Consider the following 25142-nt stretch of genomic DNA (forward strand, 5'->3'; position numbering starts at 1 on the left):
GATATTTGGCGGCGGCGGGTGCCGCGGGGCTCCGATAGCATTGGGCGCGGTGGCTCGGCGGGAAGGAGGTGCGGGTGGTGGGGAGTAGGGCTGGCAGTGCGACAAGTGGCGGCGGGCTGGTGTGGGGCCGGTAAGCGTGGCTTTTTTGTTTTTTTCCAATGGGCGTCACTAGTAGAGAACTGACCTTCCATCCAGGTGCTTTTGTCTCGGTTGACTTTGGCGGGTGGGCGGCCGGCGGGCTAGGGCGAGCGGCGGCAGGCGAGGGCAGGCAAGCGGTGGCCAGCGCGGGCGGTGGCGGACAGAAGCGGGCGGGCGACGACGGGCGGCTGGCGGCCAACCGGGCAGTGAGGAGCGGTAGCGAGGCGAGGTTAGGGTAATGGCGCGACTGGGCGTCGGGCGGCTGAGCGGCAGCGGGCGCGGGCGGAGGCGAGCGGCGGGCGGGCGCGAACGAAGGCGGGCTAGGGTGGGCGAAGGCGGGCGGCAGCAGGTGAGGGTGGAGGCGCACCCGGTTGGTAACACCAATCGGGACTAAAGGGGATCTTTAGTCCCGGGTGGACACCGCCTTTTGTCTTGAATAGTTAGTCCCGGTTGGAATTTTAGGATCTATGGCCCTATCCAACCGAGACTAAAAGTCCGTTTTCCACCGGTGACCACTGCGGACCCTTTTCCGACGATACCCAAAATCGACGGTGATGTCGTTTTTGGGTCGGAATAACTTTTCTGTAGTAGTGATGGTAATCTGGAAATGCAGGAAAGCTAAAATTTTCCATGATAAAGATGAACCAACTTTTCAAAATAATTTTGTATTTTTGTTTGGTGCTCGTCACCAGTTCGGCTCCCCTCTCCGCCCCGTCTATTTTCCATCAACGGACCGCCGTAGTTTCTAGAAAACTGTTTTGTGAGTGCTTGGATATTCATATACACCAAATTTTCAGGGAGGAAACAAAATGCATGTCGTCATAAGAATATGACGATATTGAAGCTGTTACGGGTTTGTATGGTTTGCGCTCACGCCGAAATTCAGCTAGCAAGAATTTGACCAGCGGTTCAGGTTGCCTGAGATTGCCCGTCTCAAGGATGGTGCGGGTTGGGTTACATCACATGACGATAAAGCAAGGGTGGCCCAAGCTCACTTTTCAGCTATCATGGGAGAACCAGGACCTCGGAGACTAGATTTCAATTGGGCTTCCATCAACCTCCAACGATTTGACCTTTCGCACTTGGACGCACCGTTTACTGAGGATGAGGTGCTCGCAGCCATCAAGCACTCTCCCGTGGATAAAGCGCCAGGGCCTGATGGATACTCAGGTGCCTTCCTCCGAGCCTGTTGGCCCATCATCAAAGGAGACATAATGGCCACTCTGCACGCTCTTCACAGCATGCGCAGCCGAAACTTCGAACTGCTCAACACAGCCAACATAGTCCTTGTCCACAGCCAACATAGTCCTTGTCCCCAAGAAAACAGGCGCAGATAATGTGACAGATTATAGGCCGATTAGCCTAATACACATCATTGCAAAGCTCTTCACTAAGATATTAGCCTTGCGGTTAGCCCCTGCTATGACAAACATCATCTCCAAATCACAGAGCACCTTCATCAAAGGGCGCAGCAGCCACGATAACTTTATGTATGTGCGCGGAATGGCTAAACGATTTCACCGTAACAAAGTCCCTATGCTTCTTGTGAAACTCGACATCGCCAAGGCCTTCGATTCCGTCCGTTGGGACTACTTACTATCGCTACTGGAGCACTTGGGATTCCCACCAAGGTGGAGGGAATGGATTACTGCAATATGTGCCACTTCCTCATCACAGGTCCTACTAAATGGTATTCCTGGAGCACCGTTTGCACACGCACGAGGTCTCCGGCAAGGGGACCCACTTTCCCCTCTGCTCTTCATACTTGCTATTGATCCATTACAACGCTTGCTGCAGCTGGCCATGGAGAACAAATTACTAACCAATATCGGCCGAAACCGCCACCGAATGCGGACATCCTTATATGCTGATGATGCTGTCCTCTTTGTCTGGCCGGTCAAAGAGGAGATGGCCAACCTCTCAAAGCTACTGGACCTATTTGGGAAAGTGACTGGCTTGAACTCCAATATCCAAAAATCAATGGTTGTGCCAATCAACTGTGACAACCTTGACCTGGATGATATCCTACATGACTTCAACGCGTCAAGAGGAAGTTTCCCAATAAAGTACCTTGGCATCCCACTGATAGTACGGCGCCTACGGAATGTCGACTATCGGCCTCTGATTGACAAGGCAGCTTCCAGACTATCAAGCTGGTAGGGTCGAAACTTGACACATGCAGGGCGGCTAACACTAACAAAATCTGTGCTCTCCTCGCAGCCGATCTACCTCCTCACCGTACTCAATGCTCCCAAAGAGGTGATTGAGGAGCTCAACCGAATCCGTAAGCGCTTCTTCTGGGCTGGGGATTAGGCTCTGACTGGCGGAAAGTGTAAGGTGAATTGGCCAACGGTTGGCTGACCACTGGAACTAGACGGATTAGGAATTCTTGATTTCCACCTCTTCGCAAGAGCACTTAAACTGCGTTGGCTATGGCAGGAGAAAGTGGACCCAAACAAAGCTTGGGTAGGGCTTCCCATCACATGCTCAGACAAGGATAAGCTGTTGTTCGCTGCTTGCACGACCATTCAACTGGGGGACGGCGCCCGCACATCCTTCTGGCACTCTGCTTGGGCACAAGGAAGATGGCCTAAGGACATTGCACCTAAGATTTTTGCTGCTTCCAGGAAAAAGAATAGGATGCTAAAAGAAGCCATACGACACCATAATTGGGTGAAGGATCTGAATGTGCTTGAGTGCTTAACAATGGGCTACCTCCAGGAATTTTCGGAGATATGGACTCTTGCTCAAGAAGTTCATTTGCAACAAGACACAGATGATCAGGTAGCATGGAAGCTGTCACCCTCGGGCCTTTATTCGACCGCATCGGCTTACCGTGCTCAATTTATAGGATCCACATCCTGCAATCTTCGACAACTGATCTGGAAACCATGGGCGTCGCCGAAGTGTAAGTTGTTTGCATGGCTAATAATTCGCAACAGAGTATGGACGGCAGACCGACTGGCTACACGAAACTTGCCAAGAAATCAAGTCTACCCTCTATGTAGGAGTCAGCCTGAGACAGCCCACCACATGCTCGTTGACTATCGGTATTCTAGACGGATTTGGTCCATGGTGGCCTCCTTGATCTCCTACAATCAAGTCAACCCGAACCAGTGGGCACACACGTCAACTGTCAAGGAGTGGTCGACACACATGGGCGCCATGCCGGGAGTTCCTCGAAAAGGACTGCGGTCCCTCCTCCTGCTCGTCTGCTGGCAGTTGTGGCTCGAAAGAAACGCTAGAACGTTCCAAAGAACCGAGCGTCATGCCCATGCTCTGCTATCGCAGATTAGGGATGAAGTCTGTACCTGGGAGAGTGCCGGCGCGAAACACATGGCAGCCTTACTTGAGGGGGTATAGCCTTATACGGTATACGTAGTATAGGCGGGCGCTTTGCTGGCGTCGAGTTTTCCTTTATCCTTATCTTTAAAATAAACATGTAAATCTCTTCTATATTAAAAGAAATGGCACAGTCCGTGCCGTTCGTTAAAAAAAAAAAGGTTGCCTAAGATGAACGCGGGAATTAATTACCGGGACACATATGATTGAACCTGCAGTATCCATCCCCACGAGTGCTAAAACCTTTGTACAATACTGGTATACTAATTTAAGCGTGCGTACTGATCCTGATGATTTCTTTATCCCCAGGTCGGTAACTGCAAGCCGTAGACTAGTCAATTCAAAGGGCAGGAGCAAACCTGCTTTGTCGATCTCGAGTCCTAACGCACTTGGACGGAAGCCGTGTGTGGGGAGAAATTTTGATACCCACCAATCTCATTGGCTTGGGTCGTACAGTATCAGTCAAGTCAATGCCATTTGTTTACTGGTGTGAAAGTAGGGTCATGTTTAGTTCCCTCCAAAAGATTCCCATCACATCAAATTTGCGGTACATGCATGGAGTACTAAATGTAGACGAAATCAAAAACTAATTGCACAGTTTTGTTGTACTTTACGAGACGAATCTTTTGAGTCTAATTAGTCAATATTTGGACAATAATTCACAAATACAAACGAAACGCTACAGTTGCGCATTTATGGCAAAATGTCAATTTTGTCACTTCCAAATTGGGAACTATACAAGGCCTAGGATTCCTAGGCAAACATCCTGAGAAATCTCATCATGAATAAAAGGAGGGTGGCCATACCGGTGTAGAAAAGCAGAAAGGCGCCCTCAAAAAAAAAAAGCAGAAAGGCCTAGCAGTCCAACTTGCACTATGGATGGGATCAGGAGGATGTGGTAATTCTTATTCTTCCGAAATTAAATGTGATAAGGTTTTTCGCTTCACGTACACAGTAAATACTTGTGCCAAACGATTGGCCTCACACGGTCACACTCACACCACAATTAGACTTAAGTTGGCACTGTAATATGACATGAGAACGAGGTTGTTTTGTAATTTTGTACTGCCGCAGTTGGGTTCGAGCCGTGACACATCGTGTAGTGTGGACAGATCCGTACGGTGATGTCTGGTGGCCCGGTGCTTTTTTTTGTTGGATTGTAGAGATCGGGGCCCCTTTGTTGTTGTGGCTGACAGATCCGTACGTGTAGTATGGTTCATTTTGTAAGAAGCGACACCGTTGGGCGATCTATGATCGTGCGTGCGTATGATTTTTTTTTCGAATCACACAATACAAATGCAGACGCTCATATACACATACGCATACTTACCCTTACAAACATGCGCACGTAATTCTACCGGTATGAGCATATCCAAAAAAACTGAGCTGACAAAATTTTGAAATTGACGAAGCACTGTTGACACATCATTATCGACGGGCACGTCACCTGTCACTGAAAAAATAACGCGGGTTAAATCTTCGAATAAATAAAAAAACAAACGACGAGTCGAGAACTTACCTAGCAGAATCTAGCAGGCAGGTCCACCGCAAGAAGCAGCAGGTTCCACCGCAAGTCAGTTCGCACCTTACCTCGGACGTTGGCTGTTGAGTGAAGTAGCGCCTTGTTTACTTCCCAATTTGGGATAGGCAAAATTGACATTTTGCCATAAATGCGCAACTGTAGCGTTTCGTTTGTATTTGTGAATTGTTGTCCAAATATTGACTAATTAGGTTCAAAAGATTCGTCTCGCAAAGTACAACAAAACTGTGCAATTAGTTTTTGATTTCGTCTACATTTAGTACTCCATGCATGTACCGCAAGTTTGATATGATGGGGAATCTTCTTTTTACATAGTGTCAAAGTTGGGAGTTTGGAGGGAAGTAAACAAGGGCTAGGAGAAGCACGCTGCTGCAACTTATCAGGAACAGGAGCAAAAACTGACAAAAAGCAGTGATCGGCAGGCTGCAGGGACTGGTCGTATGAACTCCCTTGCGCAAGTGGCATCTGCGTGCCACATCGCCTGGAGGAGCCGACGTCGACGTGGGTGACCTCAGCTCAGCGGCGGGACGTGGAAAAGGGAGCGCAGTGGCAGGCGGCTGCAAATAACGGCCAACCTGCAGGGGCAGACACGCCCAACCGCGGTGAGGCCGCTAATTGTGGGCGGGGGCTCGCGTTAACCGCAGTTGGGTTCACGCCCCGCGCCACGTCGTCCCCTCGGCTCGTTTTGGGACCCACCAGTCCCCTGTCCCACCTGTAAGGTCTGCCTGGTGCCTGCCGTTCTGGAACCTGGTGGGCCCACCGAAGCCCCTCCATCCACCACTCGTGCCCCGACACGAGGCGCGGGTCCCGCCAGGTGGACCCACCGTGCAGCGAGAGCAGCGGCCTGGCACCAGCGTGCTTATAAAGGGCGCCCGCCCTCTCGCGCACGCACGCGTCGCCCACTCGCTCGCCTTCGCCGGCCACACCACCCGCCCGTGCCCGTGCTCTGCTGCCTCGGCAGTCTCGCTTCGCCGCCGCCGCGACGCACGAGCCGGCCGCGGTGCGCTCGCCCGCGGGCTCCGTGGTGAGCGGATCATCTCCACCCTCTGCTTTCCCTCCTTCGATCCTTCCTTCCTTCTGGTTGGGGTGGTGGGGCGATCGGATTTCGGTTGGTGAGGGTCTCGCACCAGTTGGGATGACGGGGAGAATGGAGGGGAACTCGGTTGCTGATGCGATGCGATTCGGGCGGTGGGATCCTGGGGTTTTGGTTTGCTGCTTTCTGTGGGTTTCTTGGAGTTTATGCGGGGGCGACCTCTGCTTTGATTCGCTCGTCTTCCTGCTTCTGGGGGTGGTTGGCTTCCGGTTTGCGCTGTGATTTCTCATGGAGCTTTTGGGTTTCCTGGCATTCTTTCCGGAATCGGGGGTTTACTTCGGTCACTTCACGAATTTAGTAGTTTTTGGTTTTGGTTTCTTCTTGCGTTTATCTGGTGCATGTGCGCTTGCTTTAACAACTCCCTGGTTGTTCTGTTTTGGTCTCTGCTATTGCCAAATTGGATGGGTGGCTCCAGAGTTCCTACCAAATTGGCCTCTGTGCCCGAGTTTATCTGCCGCTACTGACTTTTACGGGGGATTTTGAGTTGAGCACGTGTTCTTGGTTCTTGGGTGGCTTTCGATTTGTGATGTGAATATGTGATTTCTCACGGGAGCTGTTGGATTTCGTGGCATTCTTCCAGGGGAGTTTTTGGTTTCCTTTTTGGTGTGTGTGATTTACAATCTCAGCAGAGGACGATTACTAGTGATTCTCTCGGTTTATTCTGCCTTTATGACTGTCTTTTTTCAAACTGACTCGCTTTAATTCGCGTTCCAGTTCTGTGATAGCCACTATATTGGTTCTTTTGATGATGTCTCGTGTGCGTCTATATCTTGGGCTGCAAAGCCTTTTTCCCTTTCTGTCAAAACAAGAATATCTGAGGCAGGAACCTTGCTAATAATAGTGGTGAGCTCTTTGTAAGACAATCGGGAATAGAAGCTATGCATGAACAGCGCTCAATAGGGAACGGCACTTTAGATTTTCATATATGTACTTCTGAATGTTAACCAGAAAATGTCCTGTGTCTCTTGTTGTAGGACAACCATGTGGCCCCCAGATCCTTTGCTGAAACTGGCAGCACTTGACATCAGTATCAGGGATTCCTGGAGTGATGAGGAACTTGTGAGATTCTTGGCAGAGAGGAAAGCCGAGGACCCCCTTCCGCAGGACGTGCTTGCTGGTCTGGACTTCTCCCTCGTTGATCCACGGGACTTCACTGGTGAGTGTCCAGCCTATGGCCAAGATACAAATCGCATTTATGCCTTTGGTGCTTTAATGCTATCTTCCATAAGAAACTCATGGTGTCTTGCAGTAACAAAAATACTATGATGTAACTGTGATATAATTTGCAGTTCAGTCATCACTAACCCTGAAAGATTGCTCTGATTTGTCCATTTTGAAATGTTATATTAGTGCAATGTACTGTATGATTGCACAGTATGAACATAGTGCCACGAAACCTCCAATGTGCAAATATTTCATTCATAGCTGATCACTGGTGGTTCACACCATGAAAGAGATTACGGCAGCATAGAACAGACAGTTGTTTAGTTTAGGGTAAACAGATGATTTTATTGAATGAATTCACATTACATTTGGATGCCATGGGAAATACTTTGCATATGTTAAATTTTTCTCAAAGTTTCTTACAAGTTACACTAACTTCGTGCCTGCTATCACTGAGAAAATGCAAATTATAACTACCCTCTCTGATTTGCCCATTTCTGCATGATCGTACATTTAGAAAATTTTACCATATAAATCTGTAGTGCACAAAGATTTCAAATTCAGAACTGACCAGTGGTTTGTGAAAAGGTTTATAAATACATAGAATTGATAATTGTGTGTGGTAAACCATTGGAAAAGACTTTTTGGCCTTTGGAAAAGCACAAAGGGTTTGTGTATAGCTAGCTGATTGTTCCAGAAACTGCAGCAATATAATGCCTAGGGGTTGGTGAAATTATTTGCATGTATTGAAAGTATAGCAACTCTCTTTGCAAGTTACTGTTCGAGGTCAAAATTAGCAGAGCTGGACGAGCAGGTCTCTGAACCGGTCTCCCAACCGGTCATACCGGTTTGTTTAAAGTACTCAAAATGCAAATTGGACTACACCATTGTGTAGCTTTCGTCGAGTAGATCAAAATGCATATGTAGAACGTCCGATTTGGAATTCGGATGAGACAGTTATGACCTTGGGAAGATCAGCACCCAGGAAAACCGGTCAGACCGGTTTCCTAGGGCGGTCAGACCGGTTTGGTCTGTGTAGTTCGAGTTAGGAGTTGTATTTTAACACAGGATTTGTTAAGGTTTCGACTCCCAATGGGGCAAGACCTCCCCACCCTATAAATATAAAGGGTCACGGCCGATTGAGGGCATCCCAATCGAATCTATCAATTATACTTTTACCTTTTTACCTTTCTGCCTCTTTACCCTACTTTTACAACCCCATGTGCTGTTCTTCTCCTGTCTCCATGGCATGAGGAGGTGCGCTAGCTGGCTTGCCGAGTCTAGGGCAACCCAAGGTGCGCCTGCCATGACAGGGTCCCTCCCGGGCGGGTGTTTGTTGGATCTTCGCCGGGCTCCCCAGCGAAATCGGTCTGACCGGCCATCATACCGGTCTGACCGGCCTGTGCAAAAGAGCCCCTCTGCATACCACACGTTCGAGTGCTTTTCATGTGTTGGCCCTGGATTTGCGTCAACAGTTACATCAACCGGTTGCCTGTTCTACTGGGAGAGTTTAATTACCATCTTCGTGGTTAAACAGCTGACTAAATGCATTGTTGTCTTGCTTGGCTTTTTAAGCCTTTCCACCCAAATTCCAAATGTCTTAATTTGTATAAATCCTAGCTTTTGCAGATGTGCAGTCACCACGCACAACTGGTAATGTCCCGATAAATTTATGTCGTCATAACGGTCCAATCAATATATGCCATCAGCCCATCACCTGCTAGCAACCCCCAAAACTGTAGCATAACTGCAACTTGGGCGCATAGTTAAATAATAAGTCTGCTTTACTCAAACTGGAATTACTTTCTATTATTATTCGGTACAGGGATTTGTCTTGGTAGCATGTAATTTAAGGGTTTGTTGCAAATTGTTTGGAGCTGGGAGCTAAACGTATGATTTTAACTATTTATCTACAAATAGTACCATATGATTACCATCATTTCTGTTGTTGTACAAGAGTATCCTAGAGTCGCGATGACCCCACAATCAAGCTAGAATTATGCTAATAGATTTCTAGCAAATTTTCTGACAAAGATTACTCATTTTGTAGTAGACATGTGGTACTTGAACTGGTCAGATGATCAACAGCCCTATGATAGTGCTGAAAACGGTATTAGAAAGGCAAAGAATGGATACTGGAAACCTGTGGAGTCATCCAGAATACCAACAAGTACAGGTATCTTGGGCATGAAAATTATTTTGGAGTTTTATGAAGGTCAAGCATCATGTGGCAAGAGAACTGGGTGGATGATGCATGAATATCAAGTAGAACAGAATGATGAAGCTAATCTCCCACAGGTATCCAATGGTTTCTCCTAGCCATTTCGTGCATGGTCTGTAAGCAGTATGCTTTTCTCCAGGGATGATGATTGACAATGATACATTTTGCATTTCTGACAGGACTACAAGTCTTTGTGTAAAGTATTCTTTCAGGGTGACAATTGGGATAGTGCTGAAAGTCAACCAAATTCTCTGAATGTAGATGCTCCTAATGATAACTTGGAATCATACCTTCAGTATCTTGCCAAACTAGAAGAGCCAAAGGTTATGTATATTTTCATCTGCTCACTTGTGTCATCCAATTTTAGTGTATATTGTTGTCAAACACTGGAACCTATCTGGTCTATCATTTTAAATTAGGATAGTCCCACTGGTTCCTGACTTGCTGGTGTAGTCAATTACCTTTTATTTGAAGTACTTGTTTTTCCAGATGCTTTGAAAAGCATACAAAAGAATGTAATTATTCGATTCATTCTCCTATCTGTTCTTCTTCCAATGATTTTACAGTTTGACAATATGGGAGTTGTACTAACATAAGCTAGATGAATCTATAATCTACTGGGCAGGATGTTTTACAGTTTGACAAGGTGACTCCAGATGCAAATGAGCAGGATGTTTCTAGCAAAAGACAGTTTGAGCAAAAACCTCTGGGTGCTGTAGACTATATTGATGTTATTGCTACTGGGGACTACTTAGAGTTGAATGACCTACTAAGCTCAGAAGCGTCTGCATCAACTTCAGAAAACTCAAGCAAGCGATCTATGATTTCTGAGGAGTATTTTGATAGTGATGCATTGCTGGGTGAGATTTTGAAAGGCAGTAACACAACTGATGGACAAAATCAAGACCACAAGTTTAGCATAGCTGCACCTACTAAATCAGCTAATGTGGTCCTTGGCCCTTCAAAACAAGGTAACATGTCCCTTCTGTTAGTTGTAATTTAAGAGGTTGCTAAATCCTTTGATTTTAATTTAAGAGTTTGGAAACCACAGGACCATGGAACCTTGCAACTGTGAAGTCCCGCTGTGATAAATCCATTTAAGTAGCGTGTAAATGCAGGATTGGTTACTCTAGTTTAGACAGTTTCATTAGTTTTCTTATAGGCTTTACACTCTTCTTTCTTGCAGGGCTAGTTCAGATCCATGATAACAATGTCATGGTGCCGGGAACTTCACAGAAGAAGCCACCGCCAGAAGGTGATAGAGGTCAACATTCAAGCCAAGGGTTTCAGCATCAGAGTCCTGGGTCTTCCTGTTTCCCAAGTAGTCATGTGAAGCGAAGCCGTTCCAACAGTTCGAGTAGCTCACAGAGCAGCATCAAGTCTCAGAAAGAGCGGTCTACCAGTAAATTTGGAAAGATAGGAAAGAAGTACTGCTGCTTTGGATCTTTCTAGTCCAGTGCATAGCTTCTCTATTTCTGTACAGGGTGGAACATTGGAAGGTTCAGTTTTTCCCCTTCATCATTAGGCGCATGATACTACGCAAATTGCTATAGTCACAATGGCTGATTGACGCAACAATTAGTTGCCATATGTTGTGAAATTGAGTAAACTAGATGGTAGCTATTTTGAAGCTACATGGAACAACACAATACGAGCTGTGGAAAGTTTTCCATTTTTTGTTCATGCACTGATAATATAGTGAATACCCTGGCTGATGATTCTTTTAGCAGCAGAGAAGCGCCTAATATCATTTTTAATCAATGGGTGTTTGGTTGATTCTTATTTTAGTGCTGTGAAAAGAAGTGGCATATTTTTTGTCTTTCAAGGGCCAATTGGTAGTGGCTTATCTTCTGTAAATACCTCTATTTATGATACAATATCCCCATAAGTAACACTAATTAACAAATTCTTTGTTATACCTTTTGCTAATGAAGGCTACTTTATGTGATGTATTTCATTTTCAATTCGCCTTGCAGCCCGTTTGACATTGAAAATTGTACGTCACAAACTGAGTTGCAGGATTGCTGGCCCTTTGACTCTGAATCTGTTTAATCAGGGCTTACAGCTAATGTTGACTTGTGCAGCTAGCACCTGCTAAATCCTAGTTTTGTATGTCTTCAAAATTAAATTACAGCTTATCATGTATGCACATTGCCATGCCAGCGCATTAATGCGTATCATTTGGCACCTTGTCATGGAATAGTTGTTGTCCAATAAATTATGTGGAAGTACCATCTAAATTTTTCTAGTTATGCGTAATTTCCGTCTACCGTCGTAGGCTTCGAGGTACGTGTATAACTTGAAGTTTTGCGTATTCTCGCCCGCAGGTATTTGCTCTACCCGCACCTTGCCCCGACCCGTTGCCATCCCTACGCTCGGGTACTGTTCATCGTGAAACACTGTAGCGCCGAGCTAGTTCCATATCGGAAACGGGAGGGAAGCTAAACTAGCTTAAATAGCTGGCGTGGGAAGCTAGTTAACTCCGGATCAATTCTTTTGCACGACATTCAACATATAGAGTGAGCTTTAGCCGTTTTCCCAGGTCAGCTTGTTACACAAGCATCTGAATGCTTTCGATCAAGCTTATCTGAAACTAATACAATATTTATATTTATATTTCAAAACAGGTGCGCGACAAATTGGAGAAAATAACTCTGCAATTTCATTGGGATATCAGTTTTAGGTGCTCCAAAATTTCCACACAGATCATCTCATATGTCCATCACATCGCAAATTCACAGCACAGAGGACAAGGATATACCTCTACCATTATTGTTTCTTGGTGTCAATTCCGAGGATTGATGATCCTCTGCAACACGACGGTCCTGGCGCGCCGGATGTCCCGGCTACACCGGTCAGCATGCTCCCCCAAATCATCCACGCCCTTCATGAATACCTCCAGCTTCTTCTTGATTTCCTCAATGCCGAGCCTCACCGCCTCCTCGCCACGTTCCGCCAGCTCTATGCAATCGACCATGGAGCTGACCTGAACTTCCAGCCGGTCGACGAGCACCCGGATGGCGTCCAGGTCCTCAATGGCGATGAAGGTGCCGACCTGCATTGCGCTCACCACCTCCTTGTGGCCGTGCAGCGCCTCCTGGTACTGCTTCAGGAGCGAATCCACCCACTTCCCAACGGAGCCCACCGGCAGGGAGGCCGCGGCTGCCAGCGCCGCCGCGATGGGCGGCGCGGCGATGGCCGCGGCCACCACCGAGCAGACGAGGAGCGCGGCGAACGTGGCCACGAACACGACGCCGGACACGCGGCGCCACGCGCGGACCGAGCGGATCCGGCCATCCAGGCGGCGCTTCCGCTGCCGGAGCTTGCCCAGCATGGCCAGGTGCTCCCGGTACACGGCCTGGAACGCGGCGAAGAACTCGGGCGTGAACGGGTCGCCGGCCGCCTTGAACCGGCGCAGCTCGGCCATCGCGCCCGCGTACCGGTCCGGCGCAGGCGCGGCGCTGGGCTCCTGGGCATCGCCCTCGGCGCCTTCGCGGAGGCGCTGGAGCGCGAGGTGGAGGAGGAGCTGGGAGTCCCGGGCGCGGCGGAGCGAGGCGTCGAGCGCGACGAGGAAGTCGAGCGTGTGGAGGCTGCCGTCGAAGTAGCCCTCGACGAGGTCGAACAGGTCGGGGCTCCGCCACACGTCGCGCTTGCTGGCGAGCACGACGCGGACCACCTCCTGGTTCATGTCAAGGAGGCAGCCGGTGACCTCGCGGAGGGAGCCCAGCGACAGCGAGCGCACCTCCACCCCTGACGCCACCGCCGAGATGGCGCGGCTGGCGCGCCGCCGCAGAGCCGCGTCGAAGGTCCGCAGCTCCGGGTCCGCGGAGCACGCCGCCTCGTACGAACCCGGCTCGCCCTTCTCCTTCCCCTCCTCCTCCTCCACCTCCGCTGCCGCCGCATTGGCTCTGCCCAGCCGCCGCGGCCTCGCAATGCCGCCGCTGTGACACATCCCCATTGTCGCCGGATCAAGAGCCGAGCAGGGGCAAACGCTGGCTGAATCCGGGCCGGGGAGCAATCAAGATTCAAAGGCCAGCAGCCTCTGGAGAACTCAAGAACTTTGCCCGGATATGTGTACAGCAGGCGTGTGATTTAGCAGGTGGGAGCAGAGTTCTTGGAGGGGAAGCAGGCGCGGTTTTGTAGAGGGTGTGGAGGTGCGTGCCGGCAGGAGCTGGGAGGGAGCCCGCTGATGTGGAGGTGGATGGCTTGCACGCATGAGGAAAGCTGGAGGACTCGCGGGCTCGTGGCTGGTTAGCTGTGTGGAGATGGGCGGCAAGCCCGGCAATGGCGATGCGAGCAAGCAACCCGAGAGGAATTGAAGAAGCACTTGCTTCTCTGCTTGAAGTCGTGTGTGTCAGTGTGTGAAACTGTTGAGTTGAGCGCGTGCCTGTTTCTCTCTCCTCCTCCAGAAGCAAGGAACGAACGAGAGACTGTGAGTGGGGCCCTGCACGTCTGCAACAAGAACCAGGACACGCGCTCTAGAGAGAGAAACGGAGAAGCAGGCTGGCAACGCCTGGCAGGACTGCCGTCGTCATCGAGTTTGGTTCGTTTGCTTATTTTTAAGCACCTGTCACATCAAATGTTTAGATACTAATTAGAAGTATTAAACGTAGACTATTTACAAAACCGATTACATAAGTGGAGGCTAAACGGCGAGACGAATCTATTAAGCCTAATTAGTCCATGATTTGGTAATGTGTTGCTACAGTAAACATTTGCTAATGATGGATTAATTAGGCTTAATAGGTTCGTCTCGTTGTTTAGCCTCCACTTATGTAATGAGTTTTGTAAATAGCCTACGTTTAATACTCCTAATTAGTATCTAAATATTGATGTGACACTTGCTTAAAAATAAGCAAAGGGAACCAAACGCCCCTTCAGTGGCCTTCTGCCTTTCCTCCACTCAACGTTGCAGGGGCGGAGGCACGTTGATGCCTCCGTACTCGTGGAAATACCTAAGATTTTCAGTAAAAATCAAGTATGTACATGCTATATACATATATATATATATATATATTAATTGAAAAATACTCAGCAATTTTTGTTTCTCTAGTGTAAAACGAGCTGCATGCAACTTGGACTAACCAACATCATCCGTGCTAAGGTCTAATTCATTCCACCCAAAAGTGCCCACTGCCATAAACATAGCAGATTCTTTCACCATGGTTGGCATCGCATCCCGCTTAGGCTCAGGCTCTTACCTCTCCCTCTTTGATTTCTCCTAAAATCCATTCTCCTTTCTCAAATCCCTAACCCTGGCTGTAATTTTCCAACTTCACCAATTCTTAGACGAAGTTGTAGCGCACTCGCACGCAATGGTGTCCCTGGGTAACATCACAGCGACGGACCAAATAGGGGTGCACCTTCGGCAAGCTATGGAAAGGCATTAGTGAGGAATGAAGCTAATATTTCCAAGCTCTCGTTCCATATTGACGCCTCTGACCTTAGCCTAGTAATTAATCAGCCCTACGTATCGATTCGTACATTGTAAGATGGATGTTCCTCGATTGCTAATTCTAGCCGTGTTCCGCAACACATACAATGATCACGTTGTGAAAGATATGATGAAGTTGGGCAAAAAGTTACAAAGGACAGCCTCTTCGAGGACCTACTTAAGTCGAGCATATTCGCCTATGAGCATGACTTGGATGGTATAATTTTTTTTAGATGGGAATACCCAACTCTTAGATCCTGGCTCCGCCATTGCAATGTCAACACATGTCTTGACCTTTCCGCGAAGGGTAAGTTCTCTCGTGTACCCGTGTGCCTTAGCTAGCCGAGAGCATAATTAGGGAATACCCAACTCTTAGATCCTGGCTCCGCCATTGCAATGTCAACACATGTCTTGACCTTTCTGCGAAGGGTAAGTTCTCTCGTGTACCTATTTGCCGCTTGGGATGGTCGGGGGTTATACTGGCGATGAGTTTCTCTCGTGTACCTATTTGCCGCTTGGGATGGTCGGGGGTTATACTGGCGACGAGTTCTTGCTCGGCCTTGTGATGTCCTTGGTTCATGGAGTCTCCATGCCATGCGGGTTGAGGTATCCGCGTGGACGACGGCGTGCTCTCCGTGAGGCCCTTCATGGTGGCGGCGTTCAGCAGGTGGGGCACCTCTTCGGCAGTGCTCCTAAGGAAGAGGTGATCCATGACAGCATTTCGTGGAAGCAGCCCATAGCTGCAGTGCGTTGGTTGCGTGATTTGCACACACAAGCATGGCCAAGTCGCCCTGCTTGCTGTGCACTGAGGTAGCGGCACAGCAATGGCAACGCATCGAGGTGGATTGACAGGCATCGGGCAGTGAGGCCGCGATACGGCTTACCCTGGAGTCTCCTGGGATGGATGTGTCTCAATCTATCATGGGGTGTTTTGCGGTGGCCGGCGAAGGCTGGTCTACCGGCAGTCCACCGTGACCAACACAGTAGTGACCAATCCTGCTTGACAGTGATTGGTTGGTGCCGCAGTGACATCTGGCTTGGGGCAGCTTACCGCGGATGTGGACAATGATGATGGAGGTAATGGGACGACTTCGACCAACCTTGTGTGCGATAGAAGTTTATGGTGGTGGCTTTCTTGCAAGTGGATAGTGGTGTTGTGATATCTCTTTGGTGGCGACTTGCAGTGAGGCGGCGGATTCTGGATTGGTCGCGGTGTTTGTGATTGGCGTCATGGTGACTGGACACGCATGCCTGTGCCTAGCTCACCGCATGTGGTGGAACCACCTCGGATTAGCTTGATCAAAGCACGGTTAAGTCGCCTGACACGCGAGACTCATGCCTTAATCAAATTAACTCGAAGTGCCGTCGGATTTTGTCCGATTTAACCACTTAACAGGACCGAGTTAGCAAAACTCACACGAAGGTGAGTGGTTTCCAGAGAATACAACAGGTCCAACAGAAGATTTACAAGTTGCTACACACTTGGTTGAAAACTAGAGTTTAACCAGTTCTAAAGAAAACAATAGAAGATAAAAACAAGCGGAAGCTACTCGTCGGGGTCGGACGTCCCTGGTGAGGCCAGCCAGGACATCAGTGATCCCATTCCCCGCCGTCCGAGGAGGGATCCCACTCAACCGTCCAACCTGGAGGGAGTTGGGGCGGCCAAGAGCCAACAACAAGCTCGGGAGCTGCAACTTTACCTGAAAAGAAAGCCACAAACAAGGCTGAGCTTCTAAGCTCAACAATACTTAACCGACCGGTGGGAAAAACTACTCCACCACTTCTAGACATGCAGAGGGGCTTCCGCTGCGATTGGGGAGGAGGGCGCGGGAAACCATCCAGTCGCAGCCGGCGACTGGGCGGAGCGGCGGGCGTCGGAGGAGTTGAGCCACGCGGCGGAGAAGCTCTGAAGCGGGCATGCTACTCGAGTGCGTCTGCACCGGGAGATCCGGGGAAAAGATTTGCGGGTCCACGGTTAGTCTCCGTTGTTACCCAACTCTAAGATTGAAAAGGGGCACTGCCTTGGGGAACTCAGAAGGGACTAATGGGATGGGTCGAGTTCTCAGGGGTCAGGACCAGAACTGGAGGTTGAGCACTTAAGCTCAGGGGAGCTGAGTCAGTGGGATTAGGGACTCGGATCAAGATCAACTCAGATGATTTGACCACGGTCGTCACACCGCAACTACGACAACAAGTGGATGGCGGCTCATTGCGGAAGGCTGCCTCGATTGTGTTCGTGGCAATACTAGAAGCTTGTTGGATGGCCAATTGCAATGGAGTTGACGACAATTCTTACCACCCTTCCTCTTTGTGTTTGTTGGTGTCCTGTGAGGTTTCCATCTGTTGGTGCTTTAGTAGTTTGATTGAGTACATGTTGTAGTGGCGGTTGTCTTGTTGTTGCTTCCTTAGGGTGGGTGGTTTTGTTTTTTTTGTTTGGTTATGTGGTGTTATTTCTATAAGTTGCTTCTTCTCTATTAATACATGTATGGAGAAAGAATGCTTTTAAAAAAAAAATAGCACTAGTAGAGTTTGATCTAGGGTTCTCGACTCTAGTTACCAAATGTTGTATAAGCATGAATAATAACATGACTCGATTACTAGTTCTTGCACTAGAACACTTAGATATAAACAACCTAAAGTAGATGCATCATCGTTTGCAGGTGCAAGGGTGCAACATGCTGAATTTCCCCTATCTTCTTGGTGTAGGCGTGATGTTGACTTGCGGTACAGTAGTGTCAGCGTCATCCTCAACGGTGGCATCAGCCTTTCCTCACTTCAAGGCACACTTACATATTGGATCACCATTATAGGTATATGGATAGGGGAACGAAACGTGCTCCTCCAGCACTCGGCCGCCACCACCCATTCAATGTTTCATCCTGCAATATATATTAAAAGTGTGATGCTAGAACCAGCACCCGTTCAATGCTTGTGTAAGGGGGCAAAAGATAGCCACCCAAGGTAACTTGCAAAGTTTAGCAAGTGTTGTAAGGACCTAACTTAGGAAAATGGCTCATGCTCACTCTACACGCTGAGTGGACCATACCTACACTACAACCTGCTTATGTTTTCGCTCTCGCTTTGGGTAAAAGAGTTAAACCAAGGTTGCAATGCTTCGTAGCACCGGTTATTTAAGTTTGCCTCAATCTCTCTTGACTAGCAGTATGGAACTATCCCATACATGCTCCTTTGGTGGAGTGACCGCATGGTCACTTTTGGCCCATGGGCCTCGCAAGTACTCCCTCCATTTCAAATTATAGATCGTTTTGACTTTTATAGATACATGATCTTTACTATACAGCAAGATATAGATTATGTCTAGATACATAGAAAAATCTATGAATCTAGAAAAGCTAAAGACCTACAATTTGAAACGGAGGGAATATCATATTGCCCTACTTATGCTAGGGTTGGTGACTCTATGTGGCCACTATAAAGACCAAGAGATAAGGATGTTTCTAATAGGATTTATTTGATTATGACATTACAATTGTCATCATTGGGAGATATGTTATTACTATTGGTGATATTATAATCGTACCATTACAATTCTTCATATATTTGGGTATTGCAATATTGCAATTCTTTATCTATTACTATTCTCGATAGGGCTATTGGGCCCACGCGCAAGACACCGTATTTGCGTATTGCACCAAATGCCCCCGCAACTCCTCCCCCTTTCTTTCTCTCAGCAGGTGGCGGTGGCCACCGCCGTCACAAGCTCCTGCTTGGTGGCGAGCATCTCCCTGCTCTCCATGGCCGAGCATGTCCCCCTATGGGTGCCAGCAAGCATCTTTCCTCCCCCACCATGACCGCACCTCACCTATAGAATGGTCGCGTGCCTCTGTAAGGATGGCACCAACAATAAGAAGTTTGGATTCGAGTTCGTTCACCCACCACAAACACATTCTTTTCTCATCCAATATTTTCTCTGCTTCTTTTACACCAAGGTTCTTGCATGGTTGTGGTTTTCTTGCACCGATGAGGGGAATCAGGAGCGTCAGAGACGGTTGTTCTAAAGGTCTTCATCCCCGTCCCCATCCCCATTGCCGACACCAAATCCCAATCCCGCCAAGCCAAAGCAGGAGATAACTAGGCTTTGAGGTGCGCACTTTCGAGCTAGCTGAGAAGGCTATCATCTCTTTCTGCAGCAACCCGGATGGCAACCCTGGGTGGAAGCGATGCTGGAGGTGCAGAGAATCTTCTCTACCCAAAACCTTGACTCCTTCCCCAACTTATCGTGCATGGGTAGCACGGGAGGATGATGATGCATAGTCGACGTGGAGCAACGAGGAGGAGCGAGAGCAAGGAGGTGTGGCTCACTGCTCCTATGGGAACATCCATGGCGAGTCCATGTCATTTGCGAAGCCAGCGCTGAGATGCCGCTGCGGCAAGGAAGAAAATGAGGAGGCAGATGAACTGGAGAGATAGGAGAGCAGAAAGGAAGAAGACGGCATAGTCATTAATTGAGTTATCAATCCTCATGACCCACTCTAATTGAGTTATCAATCCTCACTGAGTCATCGATCCACTTTTGTAACTCCCTATCATTAATGATGAGTCTTGTAATATTATAGATTTAATTGAAGATAAATGGGCCAAGCCCAACCAAATCCAATAGCTGCCTCATGCACCAATGCAGGCAGGCTGCACCGCTGCATCCGCATGCGGGGCCCATCAAGGCAGCAACATCCTCGCGTCATGTTGCATTCTGCCCACGTTGTTGCTCCTTGCAAGCATGCAAGCGGAGGTGCGTGTAGCGCAAGCGGCGAGTGGAGGCTTCCGTGGTAAGCGGAGGACAGAGGTGGCCATGCGACATGGAATGCATGTGGGCGGGTGGAGGCTATGACAGGCATGCAATTTGTGAAGTTGGGGAAAAAGAATTGGGGAAGAAGAAGAAGTGGAAGCGTACTTTTGCTTTTACGTTTTGGTTCATGCAAAGGCGTTAGGAGGAGAGACAATTGTTCACATTGTTGTCCATTTATTATGGCTGAAAAGAGAAAAGAAAAAAAAATGGGAACCTACGAATAAAAACAATTCATTTAAAATTTTGAAAGATGTGCCAATTTGATGTCGAATCCAGTTGTATGTATTGAATGTCAAATATCAAAATTTCAAAAAAAAAATAGGACCTGTCTATCCATCACCTAGGTGAAGGACTCCCATCACTTGAATTCTGAACCATCTGATCAATATCCGACATCTCATGTTCATCTTCTACCTCCCGTCAAAAATCAGCTGGACTCTTCATAGCTCGCCATTTCGCCACCCACCGTCTCCTCGTACCTCCACCCTTCCACAGCGTGCAGGCTAGGGTCTTGCTGCCGCCTGTGGCGGAGCACCTCGGATTAACTCAACTAAAGCACGGTTACGTCGCTTAACACGCGAATCTCATACCTTAATCAAGTTAACTCGACGATCCGTCGGATTTCATCCGATTTAACCACTTAACAGCACTGAGTTAGCATAACTCACACGAAGGTGAGTGGTTCCAGAAAATACAACAGATCCACAATTTATTTAACAATTCATTACACACTGGTTTGAAATCAGAGTTTTACAAGGTTCGCAAGAAACAACGGAAGATAAAAGCATAGCGGAAGCTAGCATCGGGGTCGGATGTCCCTGGTGAGGCCAACAGGACATCAGTGATCCTACTCCCCACCGTCCGAGGAAGGATCCCACTTGACTGTCCACCCAGGAGGAAGCTGGGGCGGCCAAGTGCCAACAGCAGCAAGCTCGGAAGTTTCAATTTCACCTGAAAAGAGATGCCACAAACAAGGCTGAGCTTCTAAGCTCGATAAGACTTAACCGACTAGTGGGAAAAACTACTCCACAACTTCTAGACATGCGAGGCTCTTTGGCTGAGGGGTTTTGTTTGCCAAAAGTGACTATGTTAGGTCCCTACTTTCAAGTTTTAGCTCAGATTCTAAGTTCATTAACCAGTCTACATTGGCAACTTACACTACGCAAACATAGATCCAACATTATGTATATAAGCTCAACATCAAGACCATGTCATCATCAGACTCCTTATTTACTCAGTGTAGCATAGCAATCAAGCAGTCTCAAACTGTGAGAGGCAGACGAATCGATTCGAGTTCTTTAACCATGCATGGCGAACCTAACCTCACGACATCCGCGCACCACCGAGGGTCGCTTCCTGTGTTGGCCGTCCCCATCAATTTCCTAACCCGTGTCGGGCCCACTTCCCTTGGTGCAAGGTTCCACAGACTCGGCCTCTGCCGTTCCGTAACCACACTTGCCACCACATGCGGCCGTAGGGGAACTTCATTCCAGAGACTGTGGATCAAGCCGCTCACGTCCAGGTTCATTCAGGTACTAAGTTTCCCCATCCCATAATGGGTATGAGATTAGTACTTTCAAACACTTGATCACGAACACCACCACTGTCGGGCCTTAAACAGATTCAATAAACAGACGGGGCGATCAGCTGCCCACCAAAAGAGTTCATCAAAACCCTACCCCGTCCATCATCCTTATAGTTGTAAATAGAAGGAGAACAACCAACTCCTATAACTCGCGAGTGACAGGAAATCACTCGACTTTTACCGAGTCCTATTAAGCATTGCAACTACTCGGACCCAACACACTAGTGTTCAGATCAAAGGAACTAAGTCATGCATCTATGGTTGCAAGCAACTCCTATACGTAAATGCACATTACATAAGAAGGAAGGCATGTGCAAGTTTAGAAAGTGGGTTCATGCTCCGGGGCTTGCCTTCAAGCGGGGTGGAGGTGAATTGGTCCTCAGCGGGTTCTGCCTCGGCTTTTGCGATCGGCGGCTCAGCTACTGCTCCGTCTTCAGGCACCGGATGTAGCTCGTAGGTGCCGTCGGCGAGATGTAGCTCTACACGAATGCAAATGCAGGAGTTAGCACTTAGAGCGTTATTTCAACAACACTTGCAAGCTTTAGCTCAGACACTTGTAGCAAAGCTACAAGAAAGGTGGGGGGGGAGTTCAAATTTAGTTGGTGGAGAACATGATAAAAGGGTCGAATGGGGATAAACTTATGATCTAACCCTTAAACTTAAGGAATAACTGTACCGAAGTCCTCAGACTTAATACAAAGAAGTCCCCGATATATTACACAGATACCCTCGGGTCAAAGAAAAGATACAGCCGAGCCCTCGGGCGAGGTGGATAAGGGTCGGCGAAACAGACAGGGTCGGGTGAGACGGAAAAAGGGGTCGGGCGAACCGGAAAGGAGCTCGTGGACAGGGTCGGGTGAGACAGGTATCGTCATGGAGCGAGCTCGTGGGCGGCGCGACTGTGGAGAGGCGGAAAAACCGGAAGGCATCGGGGCTTGCAGCCGGGGATCCGGGCAAGGTGATGGGTGCAGGGTGCGAGGCGGTCTGACGCAGCAGCGGCAAAAACTCTGCCACAGCGGCGACAGGGCGCCTTGGCACGGCCGGCGAGGGTGCGAGCAAGATGAGGCGAGGCAGAAGGGGTTGCAGGGGCTTCCGCTGCGATTGTGGAGGAAGGCGCGCTGATCCATCCTGTCGCGGCCGGCGACTGGGCGAGGCGGCGCGCGTCGGAGAGATCGGGCCACGCGGCGGGGGAGCTCTGAAGCGGGGTGCACGCTGCTCTGGCGCGTTTGTCTCGAGAGAACCGAGGGGGCTGGTTGTGGTCCACCATTCAGTCTCTGGTTCTCCACAGCTCCAAGATTCTGAAGGAACACTGTCTTTAGGACTTAGAGAGAACCGGCGGTTTTTGTTGGGTTTTCAGGGGTCAAGGCTGAGAACGGGACCTTGAGTGCTCAAGCTCATGAAAAGCTAAGTCAGCTCGATTAAGGGCTCGCCTTAAGATTAACTCGGCTGATTAACCAAGGTCGTTACAGCCTACCCTCCTTAAAAAGAATCTCGTCCCGAGATTCGGGTGTAAGGGCAACCAGGGGGTGTGTGCGGTACTTACCTTCTTGGTTGAAAAGAAAACCTCGGAAGTGTTTGTTCACATACTCCTCTATTTCCCAGGTTGCTTCTTCCTCCGTGTGGTTGCTCCATAGTATCTTGTACATTTTCACGGTTTGCCATCGGGTGTGTCTTTCTTTACGGTCGAGGACCTTGGTCGGATACTCGGTGTAAGTCAGCTCGGGCTCGATTTGAAGTTGCTCCTGTTCCATGACCTCAGTTGGGACTTGGACACACTTCTTCAGTTGGGATACATGGAAAATATTATGAATGGCCGAAAGCTGTTCTGGTAGTTGGATCCGGTAAGCAACGGGTCCACAAATTTCCACAATCTCATAAGGACCAACATATCGCGGAGCCAATTTCCCTTTTACTCCAAACCGTTGCACTACTTTAGTCGCGGAGACTCGAAGATACACGTAATCATCAATGTCAAACTACAGGGGTCTCCTCCTCTTGTCGGAGTAACTCTTCTGTCGAGATTGGGCTGCCTTGAGGTTTGCCTGAATTATCTTAACTTGCTCTTCTGCTTCTACTACTAAATCAGGACCATAGGTCTATCTCTCTCCAACTTTTGACCAACTCAACGGCGTCCGACATCTCCGACCATATAGGGCTTCAAACGGTGCCATCTTCAGGCTAGTCTGATAGCTATTGTTATAGGAAAACTCTACCAAGGGTAAGGACTTATCCCAATTCTGGTCATAATGGATGACACAAGCTCGTAGCATATCTTCAAGGATCTGATTTACTCTTTCGGTCTGACCATCAGTTTGAGGATGATAGGTAGAGCTACGAATGAGCTTGGTGCCGAGTGAGGCTTGTAGCTGTTCCTAGAAACACGCTACAAACTGTTCCTCGATCAGATATGATCATCCTAGGCACACCATGCAGAGAAACAATGCGGTCAAGATACAGCTCTGCATATTTCTTGGTCGGGTAGGTGGTGTGAACAGGAAGAAAGTGGGCAGACTTGGTAAGGCGATCCATAATAACCCAAATGGAGTCATGTCGCTGCGATGTAGGGGGCAGTCCAACAATGAAGTCCATGCTGATGTCTTCCCATTTCCAGGATGGAATAGATAGTGGTTGCAGAGTACCTGCTACCTTCAAATGGCTGGCCTTGACACGTTGGCAGGTGTCACATTCTGAAACATAGCGTGCAATTTCTGGCTTCATTCCACTCCACCAGAAAGTTTGACGGAGATCATGATACATATTATTGCTGCCGGGATGGATTGAGAACTTGGAGAGATGAGCTTCATCTAGGATTTGCTTCTTCATATTAGGGTCGGATGGTACAACAAGTCGGTTTCCATAGTACACTCTCCCATTCTCATCCTGTCGGAATTGCTTGTACCCTTCATCCTTCCATAAAATCTTCCTTTTGATTCGCCTTATTTCCTCATCCTCTAACTGTGCTGACCCAATTTGGTCCTCCAAAACAGACTCAAGGGATATATAGCCGAGGGTTCCACAGGAGACAATTTCCAAACTAAGCTTTTCCATATCCTTACATAGGGTCTCTGTGAAGTTGGTTGCCGTCAAGCAATTGTAATGGGTCTTGCGGCTAAGAGCATCTGCCACCACGTTGGCTTTGTCGGGGTGATAATGTACTTCCAGATCATAATCCTTTATCAACTCCAACCATCTTCTTTGGCGCATGTTGAGGTTGGCTTGAGTGAAGATGTACTTGAGGCTCTTGTGATCGGTGTAGATGTTGCAGTGGGTGCCCATCAGATAGTGTCTCCATATCTTTAAGGCATGAATCACTGCTGCCAATTCAAGATCATGGGTCGGATAGTTCAGCTCATGCGGTCGCAACGCCCGCGAGGCATAGGCAATGACTCGGTTGTCTTGCATAAGAACACACCCAAGTCCAGAGCCAGAGACGTCGCAGTATACGTCAAACGGCCTGGAAGGGTCGGGTTGGGCTAAAACTAGGGCTGAGGTCAGCAGGTGCTTCAAGGTGTGGAAGGCTTCTTCACACTTGTTGCTCCACACGAATTTGACCTCCTTCTTCAGCAGCTTAGTCATCGGCTTAGCTATCTTGGAGAAATCCGGGATGAAACACCGGTAGTAGCCTGCTAGTCCAAGAAAACTTCGGATCTGGTGAACTGAAGTGGGTGGCGTCCAGTCCATGACCTCCTGTACCTTGCTGGGGTCAACTGATATGCCATTCCGAAAGATGGTGTGTCCCAAGAAATTGACACTTTCCAACCAGAATTCACACTTGGAGAACTTGGCGTAAAGCTGATGATCTCTCAACCGTTGAAGAA

General features: G+C 48.5%; 2 protein-coding genes across 4 annotated transcripts; one reads left to right on the plus strand and one right to left on the minus strand.

Moving 5' to 3' along the window:
• Positions 1–5894: 5894 nt before the first annotated feature.
• LOC117841014 (NAC domain-containing protein 37) lies at positions 5895–11224 on the plus strand. Of its 3 annotated transcripts, none has more exons than XM_072290952.1 (6): positions 5895–6044; positions 7088–7269; positions 9328–9575; positions 9678–9821; positions 10136–10469; positions 10685–11224. In XM_072290952.1, the coding sequence occupies exons 2-6, from the start codon at positions 7095–7097 to the stop codon at positions 10948–10950; spliced, it is 1167 nt and encodes a 388-aa protein (XP_072147053.1). In that variant the 5' UTR covers positions 5895–6044; positions 7088–7094; the 3' UTR covers positions 10951–11224. The 3 variants fall into 3 exon arrangements, with proteins under 3 accessions (XP_072147053.1, XP_034577472.1, XP_072147052.1); XM_034721581.2 differs by having other exon boundaries at positions 9331–9575; positions 10124–10469; XM_072290951.1 differs by having other exon boundaries at positions 5896–6044; positions 10124–10469.
• Positions 11225–11973: 749 nt separating this feature from the next.
• LOC117841015 (putative UPF0496 protein 5) lies at positions 11974–13865 on the minus strand. The gene has a single exon (XM_034721582.2). The coding sequence runs from the start codon at positions 13454–13456 to the stop codon at positions 12284–12286; it is 1173 nt and encodes a 390-aa protein (XP_034577473.1). The 5' UTR covers positions 13457–13865; the 3' UTR covers positions 11974–12283.
• Between the last annotated feature and the right edge of the window lie 11277 nt (positions 13866–25142).

The sequence above is a fragment of the Setaria viridis genome, chromosome 9, assembly GCF_005286985.2.
Source record: "Setaria viridis chromosome 9, Setaria_viridis_v4.0, whole genome shotgun sequence".
Classification (NCBI taxonomy): Eukaryota; Viridiplantae; Streptophyta; class Magnoliopsida; order Poales; family Poaceae; genus Setaria; species Setaria viridis.

Excerpts from the sequence above, each read along its gene's own strand:
- LOC117841014 (XM_072290951.1), top strand. The coding sequence starts at position 7,095 with ATGTGGCCCCCAGATCCTTTGCTGAAACTGGCAGCACTTGACATCAGT. Across the intron at positions 7,270-9,327 it reads TGATCCACGGGACTTCACTG|TAGACATGTGGTACTTGAAC; the intron begins GTGAGTGTCCAG and ends CTCATTTTGTAG. Across the intron at positions 9,576-9,677 it reads ATGAAGCTAATCTCCCACAG|GACTACAAGTCTTTGTGTAA; the intron begins GTATCCAATGGT and ends CATTTCTGACAG.
- LOC117841015 (XM_034721582.2), bottom strand. The coding sequence starts at position 13,456 with ATGGGGATGTGTCACAGCGGCGGCATTGCGAGGCCGCGGCGGCTGGGC.